Below are 15145 nucleotides of genomic sequence, written 5' to 3' on the forward strand. Positions count from 1 at the left end.
ACCTTGGGCAGCTTTCACTTATCCAGACAGCCAAAGATTAATTCAAACCATCAGTCACTCCATCACTATAACCCCTAGATAGAGACACTGAGTGTTGCTGTACTATCAGCAAAAAAGCGAAAATAATCTTTTTAAAATGTACGACTATTTGTTTAATATTATGAATATGTAACAGAGGGCCCATTCTTTAAACACCGCATCAACATTAAGGAAAATTATTTGGACATTAGAATTATAGAAAAATTATTTGGACATTAGAATTCTAGAATTTGGACATGTGAAGCTACATCACCCCAATACATTTCAAAGTGTTGAATAAAATGTAAACCCACTGACGGAAAGCTGAAGAGCTTGTTCTTTACAAGAGGCTCTCAAGAACGCTGCGCAATGAAAGTGTTAGCAGTTAACACAAGCACACAAGATGGCTGAGACTCATTTTAATGAACATGAGGAACTGATCTTTGAAGTGCCCCTGGGGAGATTCCTCTGGCTGCTAACAGCATCCTGAAATAGTTTACAGGGTGCAAAATAAAGAACTCGTTTAAATTATGGAAGAGGATTTACACCTTCACCACATTGGGTGAAGAATAGGAGATCATTGTTAGAGTGTACATAGCACCAAGGCTCTCCTCTGATCTAATACTTGGAGTCATAGTTCATACTTTGAAAGATCAGTGCATTGGGTAGATTCCCTATAATGCGAGAGAACATTCTAATGGGCAGTTTTTACACTGTGCTTAAGAAAGCTTCACTTTCCCATGAAGATCGTTAATGGCCCGATCCTGTGCTGCTTACTGAGGCAAAACTACCATAGAAGTCAATGGGAGTACAGGTTGCAGGATCAAACCCCTAACCAACAACAATACATTTTGGGCAACATTTTGTCCTCAGGTGCACTCCTGAGAAGATGCGGTAGGAAGCTTCTCCCCAGTGTAACCTGCAAGAAAAAGGCAGGCTGAAGATGTCATGCAAGGAAGTTCTAGGCTGAGGAGGAGCAGTTAGCCACCTTTGGGTTGCGTACAGACCCCCAGCACATGTGAGGCTCTAGGTGGGAGACATGCACAATGCTTTTGCTTTAAGAACTGGTGAGGAGTGCTGCTGAATGTTCTGTTTCAACGTTCCAGGAGCCATTCTGCCCTATGCAGGCAGAATAGCTCTGAGACCCTTCTGCGGGCTGCTGCCATTCTGCCCTCTTCTGTCCCCACCCCTAGACTCAGAGGAGCAAGGTCAGAATTTTGCCCTTTAACAGACTATATCTCTACCTGCTATTAACAAGAATCTGGAGGTGTAACTGAACAAACAAGGTGTGCTGACTCTCCAGACTGGAGACCTACGATGAAGCTAAGGGTTATGAACATTGTGTGAGGTGTGGGGGGCGGAAGGGCGCGTTATATCCTACTCTCGTGATTAATTTAGATCTGAATACCCTAAAACGACACAATCGGTAATGGTGTAAAACTACAGAACCCGAACAGTGCTGATAATAATGGACCAACCCAAGAGGCTGATTGTTCTCCATAACACCCTAGCATCCGCCTCACCCCCTAGAGACAGAAACAGGATATGCTGCAAGTAAGCAGTACTGAAAATCACCTTCCATGACGACAAGCTGTGTAGACGGTACCCTCCTCGCTGCCAACCACAAAGTTGTTGACGTCTCCTGTTGGGAAAGCCATTCCTGTAACTGCCACCGGCTTGGATTTATTGTAGGACAGCTCCATGCTCTCCTACCAAAACAGGCCAGAGTTATTTTTTTGTTTTTGTTTTTCACTAATTGTTTTCTAAATGTGTCACAGAAAAAAAAATCATTTGGCTAAATGACGTGTTGATTTTGCATAGGGCATTACAAGAAGCCACCATAATGTCACCAATCATGATGCTTGATACTGCCATTCACATGGCTGCATATCCCAGGTTCCAAAGCGGCTAGAATTCATCAGTCTGTGCTACATCTTTTTAAGTCAGACAGAGATGACAGGTGAGAATTTAAAAACTAATGGTGCAGAAACTAAAGATAATACTTAATGGCTTCACTTGTCAGCTCCAGGCTCTAATAAAACATACAATACCCTTCTATTTACAAACATTCTTGAAATCAATTGTTTACCGAGAAACACAAGTAATATCAGATACACTCCGCACACTTACCAAACTATGCCATTTGTACCTCAGTAGAACCGATTTAGAAAGTTCGGGTCATGTCACCATTGCCATTTTAAACAGCATTTTTCAAGGGGTTGCTGTAGCAACCATAAACATTCACTCTGGGTTCTATTGTCAAGTTGCAAGCATGTGAGCATATTTTCTTTCACTTTCCCTCACCACACTTCAAACCAAATAAGCTGTGTCCATGTTTTGAAGTAACATGAGCGTGGATACTCTATTTTATTAGCATATAGTTTAAGCGGATTATTTTTTGCACATATATAACTCAAAACCACTTGCTTTTGAAGCTTAAATTGTGTAACTCAAGAATCCACAATGCAGATGATGGATTTAGCAATTTTCATTTATAGCTATTTAGCCTGGTATTTTTTCCCTTTTCAAAATTCCTAAGTCACTGGTCTTTTAGGGCCCAATCCTGTAGCCTTCCCTTGCAGGAGAAATCTTACTGAAGTCTGATGGGAGTAAAGGCTGCAGAATCAGCTCTATGGTATTCTTTACTAGCTGGAATATATCCTCCCATGAAAAACATTTGCCTCTGTTAAAAGAGCCAAAACAAAAACTAACAAATTCATAGATATAACAATATGGAGCAAATATGCATATGCTTGTGTGGGTGCAAATCTTCAGAGGGCAGATCCTCAGCTGGTGTCTACATGGAGCTCTCACTTTAACGGAACGATGATAATTGACATCATCTGAGGATCTGCCCCCATCAGGGGTGGCTCTATGTATTTTGCCACCCCAAGCACGGCAGTCAGGCAGCCTTTGGTGGCATGCCTGTGGGAGGTCCACTGGTAATGCGGATTCGGCGGCATGCTTGTGGGAGGTCCGTTGGTCCCACGCCTTCGACGTACCTGCCGCCGAAACCGCGGGGCCGGCAGACCTCCCGCAGGCATGCTGCTGAAGGCAGCCTGACTGCTGCCCTCACAGCAACCAGCAGTCCGCACCCCGCGGCTTGCTGCCCCAGGCACACGCTTGGTGCGCTGGTGTGTATTGGAGCAGCCTCTGGCCCCCATATGTACAACTGTCACCCGGTGGCCAGACACACCAATGCTTCTTTGGCTAGGTCTATACTACCCACCTGAATCGGTGGGTAGAAATTGACCTCTCGGGGATCGATTTATCGCGTCCCATCGGGACGCGACAATCAATCCCCAAATCGGCGCTCTAACTCCACCAGCGGAGGTGGTAGTAAGCGCCGCCGACAGAAAGCCGCAGAAGTCGATTTTGCCGCCGTCCTCACAACGGGGTAAGTCGGCTGCGATACGTCGAATTCAGCTACGCTATTCACGTAGCTGAATTTGCGTATCTTAAATCGACTCCCCGCTGTAGTGTAGATGTACCCTTTGAAAATCTGGCTCCATATTTCTAGAAGGTTTAAGACTGTGAGACAAATCAGCAAAAGCCATGAAATTCCAAGCTGAGGGTAGAACCTTGACTTCAAGTCGCATGCTTTTCTTTGCAACAGCAGCATAAGTTCAGGATAGGATCTCTGACTCAATGTAGAATGTACCATGTTGTTGGAACCCAATTCTGGAGCTGCAGTATGCATGGACATCCCATGTAAGTGGAGAGGTTACAGAATGGGGATATTCACAAACCCTTGTGTCACAACTGTAGCACTGTGCTGTGCTAATGCATTTTGTGTCAATAACTAATATTAAAACCAAACAACTCATATGTATCTGCACAGGGGTGAAACTAGTATAAATGTTCATTTCAGAGAAATTTCTACTAGCTATTTTAAAACAAGAAAACTAGCTATTTATACAACTGTCGTGATCTATCTCATGAACGCAGTGTTGTTGTAGCCATATGGGTCCCGGGATATTAGAGACACAAGTTGAGGTAATATCTTTTATTGGACCAACTCCTCTTGGTGAGAAAGACGAGCTTTGAGTTAGTTTCCCTGACCTGAAGAAGAGCTGTGTGTAAGCTCGAAAGCTTGTCTCTCTCACCAACAGAAGTTGGCCATTAAAAGATAGTACCTCATCCACCTGGTGATGTATCTCACATATTTTAATGAAACCCAGTAATAAAACATCCTTCTTCCCAGTAAACAGAAGAAAGGGATGTATTGGACTACAAACAGTTTTAAACAAGCTTCTCCAAAGGTCTCTTTCAGCATCAGTTTTGTTGCTTAGTTTCCATTACTATAATCACGAGTGGTTTGGAAAAATTTCCTGGATTTCCTTTCATTTCCAATACAAAAAGTTGTGTGTGTGTATGTGTGTGTGAGTGTGTGATGGGGAGCCAGTAACAACAAACATTCTGGGGTGGGGGAAATATTTCTAAAACTTTTGATTTGCATAGTTTGTTCCCTTGGTTACTGAATTCATGAACAAGCTAAGCTTTCCTACTTTTGGGATACCCTATCTTGGAGACATATAACTGGGTCGAGTGTGTTCTGCAGCAGTGCAATCTAGTCCATATTTGTTAAACAATCTAGAGTAAGTGCAATTTGTACCACAGGCGACTTCTATAATTACTGTGCTTTAAAATGGATTATTTCATTTTCACTTGAAACTGATCTACATATTAACGTATTACAATAATTACATGATTTGTGGTAAAGGAAATGGGTTTTGGCTCTTACAGAAGACTGCTGGAAGCAAGCTGCATTCTTTCAAGTGCATCCATTGGTTTTAGTTTGTGTAGGATATGAAGTTTTGGCTTTTAGGAACTATGTTCCATTAAGCAGGTATCTGCTTTAACCATGATGTTTTCTTCTTGTGTAGGTGAAAACAAACCCACCTGTGGTGTTGAGAGCATATCCAGGCTCCAGGAGCACATTTTGCCATCTGTAGAAACTGTAATGAGATTGTGCGCATTCTGTGTTCCAACTACATTTACACAGTATACGGGATGCTGAAAATACATGAACACCAGGAATCAGAGAGTGCATTCTCACTTTTCAAAACCAAATTTCAATTTCAAATGTCAAAAATGTTGATTTAAGAAAGGATTAAACAGTCACATACTGCCAGCATAATACAGCGCTCATCTACTTGCCAGAAAGGAATTTAATTTGCTTTTGGTTGGAACTTTAAAGGCACATTATGGTGGTGGAAGTTCAAAGATTCATTTTACTCCATCGTAAAACAACCTGAGTAATGCTGTGAAAATGCTGAATTCTGTGGATGAGATTTCACCCTCAGGGACACATCTGATTCTGCTGATAGCTTTTGATGCTGAAAATGACTGGCAGAGAGAAGCAAACCTTTCAAATGGAATGAAAATGTAGATTTTATTGGAGAAAATTCCAAGACTTGGACTTCGCCACAGTTTGGCTGCTATGCCAGATATTTTCAAATGTACTTCAATGGAAAAAATATGAACAAATCCACCAGCCTTCTTAATCATGAGCCAATTAATGTACTCTGATATATCAAAGGAAATCGGGAGTGACTCCACTAACCTATGGAGTTACTCCAGATTTACACCAGTGAAACTGAGAGCAAAATTTGGTCCACAGGCATTAAATGTGTCCATTTAACATGTTAGGGTGTACACGGTACTTTTATTCTCAGGCATCTATACTTTGGGCTCCAAGTTATCATCTGACATCTGTTTGATGGCCCATGGGAAACGAGGTGCTGCTCCAAGCTCAGTTTCTAGTGGCCAAGTGTTCTCATCACCAAACCACTGTCACAACCGAGCACCCTTAGCGGCACTCTTCAAAGAATGGCCAGTGAGAATGAACTACCCTTTAGCCAGTACAGGTGGTCTGTCCAGATCAAGGATAACATGCATAGCTGTAGGGCAGTGTTGGGAAACTTGCACTGCTACTGTCTATTCAGTGTTGTTGGTTTTTTTTTTTTGTGGATAAAGAGAAGACTTTGGTCTCTAGAAATGGAAACTTTTCACTTTTCACTAGCACTACATTTAATTAAAGAAAATTAATTAAGGGCCAAATTTACTAGTGGCCTCAACTCAGTTCCCATCTATATTCATCCAAGTAAAGACAATCACTTGTGCACACAATCATTTGTGCATAGAAATGATGGAACTTACATAAGCAATCCTCAATTAAGGTGGACAGCTCCAATTCCGCTCCCTTTGAAGTGAATGGCAAAACTTCCATTGACTTCAGTGGCGCAGGATCACACCCTATGTGTATAAATTCCATCATTTGTGTGAACAGGTGATAGGATGCTGAAGGCCCGTATGCACAAGTGATTGCCCTGGTGAATTAATGCTAGTCACAAACAGGCCAGATTTGGAAAATCTGTCCCTAAAGCTACATTTTAAAAAAAAAAACCCTTAGGAAGCGCCCTTCACATAACCCTTCCTTGTGTACCAATTAACATGGGAATAAAAACTGATGAGCACATATTATTACATGGTAAATTTAGTCTGCTCAGCCTAAACTGTAATGAGCATTTGTCCTCGTCACAAAACAACCTACAAATTGCTAAAGCAGCCTTAAGGCTGGAATTGCAAGGGTGGGAGGAGGATACAGGTCAAATAGGCAGGGAGTGGCCAGACTCATCAGGGGACGTATTGCCAGACCAGTGGTACCTTCCTATAGAATGCCTGGCTATAATGCCTGCATCTGTAGCTTTCACTCTATGCATCCGAAGAAGTGAGGTTTTTACTCACGAAAGCTTATGCCCAAATAAATCAGTTAGTCTTTAAGGTGCCACCAGACTCTTTGTTGTTTTTGTAGATACAGACTAACACGGCTACCCCCTGATACTTGGCTATAGACAGTGCTGCCAGCTGTCTGTTTCATGAGTAATGAAATTCAAAAGATGTAAACAAAACGAGCAAAAAGGACGACCAACTGTACTTAGCAAAAAGTGTAAATTGGCTCCTTCCTTTCACAGGGGAGATGCCAGCTTGTTTTTATTTATTTTGGAAATGAAATCATCATGCAGGAGTTTTTTGTCTTAATTAAAATTTCCTGTTCTTCCAAATACAGCTGTGTGGTGGGCGTGAAAGGAAATTAGTGAGTAAGCTGTGGTGGGACTCTCTTTCCTGGGCACCAATCAGCGGGAATAAACTCACGGGAATTTTTTAACAATGTTGACAGCATGATCCATATTTATTCAGCTAACTGAAGAGAGCAGCAATAACTAAACACTTGTTTTCATGGGGCATATTTGTTAAAATAAAAATAAATATTCAAACCAGCACCTAGCTGCCTACTGTACAAAAGAATCATTTTCTTGATTCAATATACTCCTTTGCGTGTAACAGCTTAGGGCATGAGCCTGCAGGACTTAATTTAAATTAGACAAGAATTTTGCCTGTCAGGATTGTAGGAATAGCACTTAATTTATGTTTATTCTGAAGCACGATCAAACTCCTTAAAAACATGATTCCATGTTAGCTAGGGTTATTTATACTGGTACACGTAGTCACACAATTCACACTTACGAATAAATCCACGCAATCTATTTCTAGTTGTCATAGTCATAATATTATACATTGACCTCTGCTACTGGGAAAATGATCCAAGTTTTAGGCCTTGTCTACACTACGAGAGTAGTTCGAATTTACTTGCATCGACTTTTTGGAATCGATATTGCAAAGTCGAACGTCTGTGTCCACTCTAAGGACAGTAATTCGACTTTGTGAGTCCACACTAACGGGGAAAGCGTCGACATTCGAAGCGGTGCACTGTGGTCAGCTATCCCACAGTTCCCGCAGTCCCCTCTGCCCAATGGAATTCTGGGTGTAGCCGGCAATGCCTTCTGGGTAACAAAATGTGTCGAGGGTGCTTTTGGGTAACTGTCGTCATCCGTCCATCACTCCCGCCCTCCCTCCCTGAAAGTGCCGGCGGGAAATCAGTTCGCGCACTTTTCCAGTCATTGACAGCGCGGATGCCACAGCACTGCGAGCATGGAGCACGCTGCGACCATCGCTGCAGTTGTGGCCGCGCTCAACGCCTCGCAGCTTATCATACAGGTTTCCCTGAGGCAGATGCAGAAAAGTCAGGCGAGGAGGCTACGGCACCGCGGTGATGTCCTGAAGTCTGAGAGTAGCACAGACCTCTCAGAAAGCAGGGGACCCAGCGCCGAGGACATCACGATGGCAATGGGTCATGTTGATGCCGTGGAACGGCGATTCTGGGCACGGGAAACAAGCACTGAGTGGTGGGACCGCATAGTGCTGCAGGTCTGGGATGAATCCCAGTGGCTGCGAAACTTTCGCATGCGGAAGGGAACTTTCCTGGAACTTTGTGAGTTGCTGTCCCCTGCCCTGAAGCGCAATGACACCCGGTTGCGAGCTGCACTGAGTGTACAGAAGCGAGTGGCCATAGCCCTCTGGAAGCTTGCAACGCCAGACAGCTACCGGTCAGTCGCGAACCAGTTTGGGGTGGGCAAATCTACCGTGGGGGTTGTTGTGATGCAAGTAGCCAAGGCAATCGTTGATGTACTGCTGCCAAAGGTAGTGACCCTGGGAAACGTGGAGGCGATCATAGATGGCTTCGCAGCGATGGGATTCCCAAACTGCGGTGGGGCCATAGATGGAACTCACATCCCTATCCTGGCACCGGACCACCAGGCCACCCAGTACATTAACCGAAAGGGCTATTTTTCCATGGTGCTGCAAGCACTGGTGGACCACAGGGGACGTTTTACCAACATCTACGTGGGATGGCCGGGCAAGGTTCATGACGCTCGTGTTTTCAGGAACTCTGGTCTGTTTAGACGGCTGCAACAAGGTATTTACTTCCCGGACCACAAAATAACTGTTGGGGATGTGGAGATGCCTATAGTCATCCTCGGGGACCCAGCCTACCCGCTAATGCCCTGGCTCATGAAGCCCTATACTGGCGCCCTGGACACTGAAAAAGAACTCTTCAACTACCGGCTGAGCAAGTGCAGAATGGTGGTGGAGTGTGCTTTTGGCCGTCTCAAGGGGAGATGGAGAAGCTTACTGACTCGCTGTGATCTCAGCGAAACCAATATCCCCATTGTTATAGCAGCTTGCTGTGTGCTCCACAATCTCTGTGAGAGCAAGGGGGAGACCTTTATGGCGTTGAGGAAAATAGCCTGGCTGCTGATTACGCACAGCCAGACAGCCGGGCGATTAGAAGAGAACAGCGGGAAGCGCTGTGCATCCGGGAGGCTTTGAAAGCAAAGTTCCTGAGTGAGCAGGGTAACCTGTGACTTTTAAGTTTGTGTACAGAGAAGCTGAACCTGCCCCCGTTTCTTTACCCAGTTAATGTTGACTATCCTACCCAGTTACATACCCCCTTCAGCCCCTTCCAACACACGTTTCGAAATAAAAATAGTTCTACTTTGTTAACGCACACCGTTTTCTTTAATACTGTTTTCGCTGGAATTTTTTAAAACTGGGACGCAGACTGTGGTGCGGAGCGGGTGTAGTGTAGTGACGCGAATGAAGCTTCTAAACTCAAGGATTGACGGGCTCCGCTGCGGTGGGATGGTTGTTTCAACGGAGCCTGTCACCCCTCCTGATCGGGACTGTGTGTATGGGGGGGCTATGTGACTTTGTGGCAGGGGGAGGACGGTTACAGATCCCCTGCTGCGTGGCTCTGTGATCCTGCATAAGGACCGCCGCTTAAGATCTGTAACTGCCCTCCCCCGCCACAAAGTCACAGAGCAACCCACCCCCCACCACATAACATGAAAACAACCTCCCAGACTAACCAGGGTAACTAGTCACTGCATCACTGCACTGTGTATGTGCCCTGCTGCTGTGCCTGCCCCCGCCTATGTACCCTGCCAAAGGCGACTGTCCTGTCCAATTACCAACCCCCTTTCCCCTCCTCCTCCAAAAGAACATCATTGAAACAGTACTTAACATGAACATATTTTTTATTATCAACTACACATGGAACTGGGAGGTGAAACTTGGACGGGGGCTTTTGTCAGGCGGGAAGGAAAGAACTTTTCAAGTTTTGGGGAATGAGAGCCTTCTGCTACTAGAGCTCTCTGCAGGGGTGGAGTGAGAGTTAGCAGGGACTCTGCCGCCTCTCCTTCTTTGCACTTTGGGTGAGGTGGGTATGGGACTTGGTGGCGGGGGAGGGCGGTTAGAGATGGACTGCAGCGGGGCTCTGTCCTCCTGCCTCCGTTCCTGCAGAACATCCACAAGGCGCCGGAGCGTGTCTGTTTGCTCCCTCAGTAGTCCAAGCAGCGTTTGAGTCGCCTGCTGGTCTTCCTGCCGCCACCTCTCCTCCCGATCCATGTTTGCTTGCTGCATTTGGGTCAATTTCTCCCGCCACTGGGTCTGCTGTGCTGCCTGGGCTTGGGAACAGGCCATAAGTTCAGAGAACATGTCCTCCCGTGTCCTCTTCTTCCTATGCCTAATCTTCGCTAGCCTCTGGGAGTGTGATGCCAGGCTAGGTTGTGAGACAGTCGCAGATGTGGCTGTGGGAATGGGAAAAAGGGAGTGAATTCCTCAGAAAGATAAATGTAGTTGTGAACAAAGAACATAGTCTTTCTCTGTGAACAAGACCATGCACAGCACCTATCACATGCGCACTCAGCACAAGGTCGAATTCTCGGCCTTCGCATTCAGTGCCTGGGGTCTTCCACAGCACATTTGAGAAGCGGGGCAGCACAACGGAATTTCTGTTGCAGGCAGACATGGTAAGCCGTAGACTTGTGGCAGTTTAAAACTTTTATATTACCACTGGCCTCATTTCACATTTAAAGCAATGTCAGTCCCTGCTGCCAGCAATCCGGCAAGCGGGAACTCTGCCCCTGTCCCACCCCCTCGCGGCTGTCCCCAGGAACGATCCCTTTCGGCAGCCCCTCTCCCGCCTCCACCGCGTGGCTGCAAACCAGCTGTTACAGTTCTGTAAAGGAACGAGCAAGCAGTCCCAACACTAACATTCCCCTACCTAATTCAAAGCAGGTCACCATGGGCGACATCACCCTGATGAGGATCTCTGACAGCGAGAGAGAGAGAATGCTCCGGGAAAGCCTCCAAAGACCAGGGCCGTATGCCGCCCTGCTGTGCAGAGCAATGATTCCCGAGTACTTGATAGTCTCGTGGCGCGGCAACGTGTCGTACTTCGGAGGACCCAATAAGGCCGCTCTCCCCAGGAACCTCATGCAACGGCTTTCCAATTACCTCCAGGAGAGCTTCATCGAGATGTCCCGGGAGGATTACTGCTCTATCCCTGCACATATAGACCGCATTTTACTGTAGCTGCAGTAGCAGGGAATAAACAGTAGAGCGGCTTGGGCAGGACAATCACGGAAAACCGGACATTGCTAGATTTTTTTTCAAAACTTGCACTGCCCATGACTGAACGGTTAAGTGCCTAGGGCAAAGTAATCATGAACAACCCATTCTTTTAATTGTTAATATTCCTGTTCTGTTAAAAATAAATGTTTAGATGTTTACAACACTTACTGGCTGATCCTTCCCCAGATTCTGTGTCCGGGGTAACGGCTGGGGACGCTTCGTAGGGGATCTCTGTAAGGGTGATGAAGAGATCCTGGCTGTCGGGGAAATCAGTGTTGTGAGCGCTGCCGACTGCCTCGCCCTCCTCATCTCCTTCCTCATCTTCCCCGTCCGCTAACATGTCCGAGGAACCGGCCATGGACAATATCCCATCCTCAGAGTCCACGGTCAGTGGTGGGGTAGTGGTGGCGGCCGCACCGAGGATGGAATGCAGTGCCTCGTAGAAACGGGATGTCTGGGGATGGGATCCGGAGCGTCCGTTTGCCTCTTTGGTCTTCTGGTAGCCTTGTCTCAGCTCCTTGATTTTCACGCGGCACTGCGTTGCATCCCGGCTGTATCCTCTCTCTGACATGTCTTTTGAGATCTTCTCATAGATCTTTGCATTCCGTTTCTTGGAGCGCAGCTCAGAAAGCACGGACTCATCGCCCCACACAGTGATGAGATCCAAAACTTCCCGATCAGTCCATGCTGGGGCCCTCTTTCTATTCACAGACTGCACGGCCATCACTGCTGGAGAGCTCTGCATCGTTGCCAGTGCTGCTGTGATCGCCACGATGTCCAGACAGGAAATGAGATTCAAACTGGCCAGACAGGAAAAGGAATTAAAATTCAAATTTTCCCGGGGCTTTTCCTGTGTGGCTGGTCAGAGCATCCGAGCTCGTACTGCTGTCCAGAGCGTCAACAGAGTGGTGCACTGTGGGATAGCTCCCGGAGCTATTAGCGTCGATTTCCATCCACACCTAGCCTAATTCGACATGGCCATGTCGAATTTAGCGCTACTCCCCTCGTCGGGGAGGAGTACAGAAGTCGAATTAAAGAGACCTCTATGTCGAACTAAATAGCATCGCAGTGTGGACGGGTGCAGGGTTAATTCGATGTAATGGCGCTAACTTCGACATAAACGCCTAGTGTAGACCAGGCCTTAGAATATCATTCCTAGGTGGTATAATTTTGTCTAAAAAATTTATTGAGCACAAGGGAAGAACAAACCTTCCCAGTAATTTTTTCCTTTTCACTAGGTTTTGGACCCCAATCACTCCATTTTCAATTACATTTACAGTTTCCAGCCTCTAGTTTTCTGGTCTCCCATGTTACTAAATCACCACTTCAAGCCACAGTGTTTTCTTCCATGCAGTTTGAGCAATGTTAGCCGCCCCCACCCACCCCCTACTTATTATTGACAAAAAGGACACAAACATTAGGGAAATTCAAAGTAATGGTGCAGCTGTGATCCACAGCATAACTGGGCATTAGAGTCAGACAAAACTGATGATGGCAGAAATTTGGAGAACTATATTCCTTTCCCTTTTCCAACTCCCAATAATTTCATACCTGCCATTTTCTAACATAAATGGCAAGGCAGTCATCATATTTGTGCCAAAGTGAATTTTTGGCACTAAATTATGTTTAACGATTGTTAGATTTTGACTTTTAACCCCAGGGATTACATTGTCACAACAAACTAAAGGTTGACACTTGAACAGCAAATTACAAAGGTATAATCAGAGAATCACAGAAGTGAGAGGTGGAAAAGATCTACTAGGTCATCTGATCTATCCCCCTGCCAGCACAGGATCATTTTCTTCCTTTGTCCAGTTCAGTTTCTTTATATTTCAGGTAATTGCCTATTGGAAGTTTATTCCGCAGCCTAAAAGATCTCATCATTAAGAAATTTTCCTGATGTTCAGTCTACATACCCTTTGCTAAAATTCATCCCATTATTCCTAGTTGTTCTCCCTTATGTCCCCAGAACAATCCCAACCTAGTTGGGGCTAAATCAGGCATTTAAGCTACTGCCCTGCCCTGCACCACCCCACAATGACTGTGCACAGCTGCTTGGGGTTTCTGTGTGTATGCAATTAACTTCATCCTCATTACGAGAACAGATTGCTCCCACAGTGAGCTGGCTCCAATCCATGGACCAGTACTGAGGGGGCGTGGGGAGGAATCATGAACTCTGCCTTATCCGTATCCCTTTCTGAAGACTTATTCCCCAGGTGGGCATCAGGAGCAAGTTGTCCCTGCACTCCGCACAGCACTGGACCATTATTGTGAGATGCCCTTGTTTGGTCATACACTGTGGGGAGACTTCCTAAACACCCAACCGCGGGCCAGCCATCACCCTTTGAGCACATGCAGGAAGCTGTCGCCTAGTCTGTTTCCCATCCATTCCCCCCCCTTAAAAATCCATTCTCTTATTTTCTTGCATGTAACAAAAAATACAACATTGTAGCAGTAGCTCAGGCTAAGAGATCTGCACTTCACGTTGAATGTTTCTTCGCAATGACATTGAGCCTTACCGTGTGAGCAGCAGCTGAAAGGGGTGTACGCTGAACTGGAGTCCTCCTGTGACTGCGATTATCCCACAGGACAATTTGGCCAGAGTATGTTCCACCAACAACCAGGTTGGGGTGAAAACGTGCAAAGCAGACAGACATCACAGAGGACTAGAGCAAAAACAGGGTAGAGAATGAAGGAAAGGGGTCAGTTCAATTGTCAGTCATCTGCCTTTCTGTTCCTTAAGAAGCATGTTATAATCAATTCTCTCAGGAGTGCAGTCCTGACTCTGTATTCCCTGCGCACCCAGGTCTTTCAGTGAAGACAAAGGGACCCTTGCAAAGAATGCAAGAATGGCCCCAATATTTGTAGTCCCATGGGTCCTGGAGAAAAAGTGAACAGGGCAGGCTTTAGGCACTGGTGATGAGAAACCACCACCTGAGATACCATATGTGAGATGATGATGGGAAAGTGCCTCCCTGGGCTTCTTTAAAAAAAAACAAAAAAAATCCAATATTTTCATTGATTTATTTTCCTTGCTCCCAGCAGGGAGATCCTTGTCCCCCTTGCAACCCTACAGGGAGATCCTGGATCCCTCTTGCACCACCCCCCTCCAGGAGACTCCTGCCTCCCCTCACTCCCCCACAGGAAAAACCAGGCCCTCACTTGCTTGCCCCTCAATATGTTTACCCTTGCCACTGGCTCCTGTGGCACTCTCCTCACTGGATCACTTTAAAGCAAGGCAAAAGATTCTGGGGTACGTTTGTGAGAGAGTGGATAGCCCCAATCCTTTCCTCATCTGGGGGGACATCTAGCTATAGCCCTGGGGAACACCGTAAGTCAGACAAATACTTCTTTATTGGATAACAAATACGTTACACAATACACAGGCTTTGGGGCCAAGAAGGTCCCTTCTGAGTTGCAAAAGGGCTCACTTTCCCTACCACTGTCACTTGGTCTTGCAGGAGCAATATTCCTTAATTTACTGAGGGCTGGATTTATTATTGGGCTGTAGCTGAGGGTGTGTGGAACCAAGACGTGATACCTCCCAAGCTACCCGATAAGCTGCTCTGCAAGGCACTGTGAAGTTGGGGACATGGCTATGGCGTTACTTCCTCTCTGTCCTCTCCAGAATAATGTGCAGCCTCAAGTCTACCAGGGAGCAGTCCCTGCACTCCTCATTTGTGTAAAACAAAGCATCAAGCAAGTTAGATTCTTTTATGGTTCCATTATTCTCTCCTTAAGGAACTATGTTCCATTTCTGATGTCTCTGATTCTGGGTACATAGCCTCCATTTTATGGAAATTGGAAA

General features: G+C 45.9%; 2 protein-coding genes across 4 annotated transcripts in view; both read right to left on the bottom strand.

Moving 5' to 3' along the window:
* Positions 1-15145, bottom strand: part of DYNC1I1 (dynein cytoplasmic 1 intermediate chain 1) — a 252896-nt gene that overhangs the window by 49649 nt on the left and 188102 nt on the right. For 2 of the 3 annotated variants that reach the window (XM_054020390.1, XM_054020389.1), the window contains exons 11-13: positions 13857-14003; positions 4921-5034; positions 1594-1727 (exon numbers count right to left, since the gene is read on the bottom strand). In XM_054020390.1, the coding sequence (XP_053876365.1) occupies positions 1594-1727; positions 4921-5034; positions 13857-14003 (395 nt within the window). The remainder of the gene's footprint in view (positions 1-1593; positions 1728-4920; positions 5035-13856; positions 14004-15145) is intronic. The other variant, XM_054020391.1, reaches the window with a different exon arrangement.
* LOC128832788 (uncharacterized) lies at positions 9997-11499 on the bottom strand. The gene is made up of 2 exons (XM_054020392.1): positions 10988-11499; positions 9997-10511 (listed from the first exon to the last, which is right to left on the bottom strand). The coding sequence occupies exons 1-2, from the start codon at positions 11199-11201 to the stop codon at positions 10036-10038; spliced, it is 690 nt and encodes a 229-aa protein (XP_053876367.1). The 5' UTR covers positions 11202-11499; the 3' UTR covers positions 9997-10035.

This window comes from Malaclemys terrapin, chromosome 2 (assembly GCF_027887155.1).
Source record: "Malaclemys terrapin pileata isolate rMalTer1 chromosome 2, rMalTer1.hap1, whole genome shotgun sequence".
NCBI lineage: Eukaryota > Metazoa > Chordata > Testudines > Emydidae > Malaclemys > Malaclemys terrapin.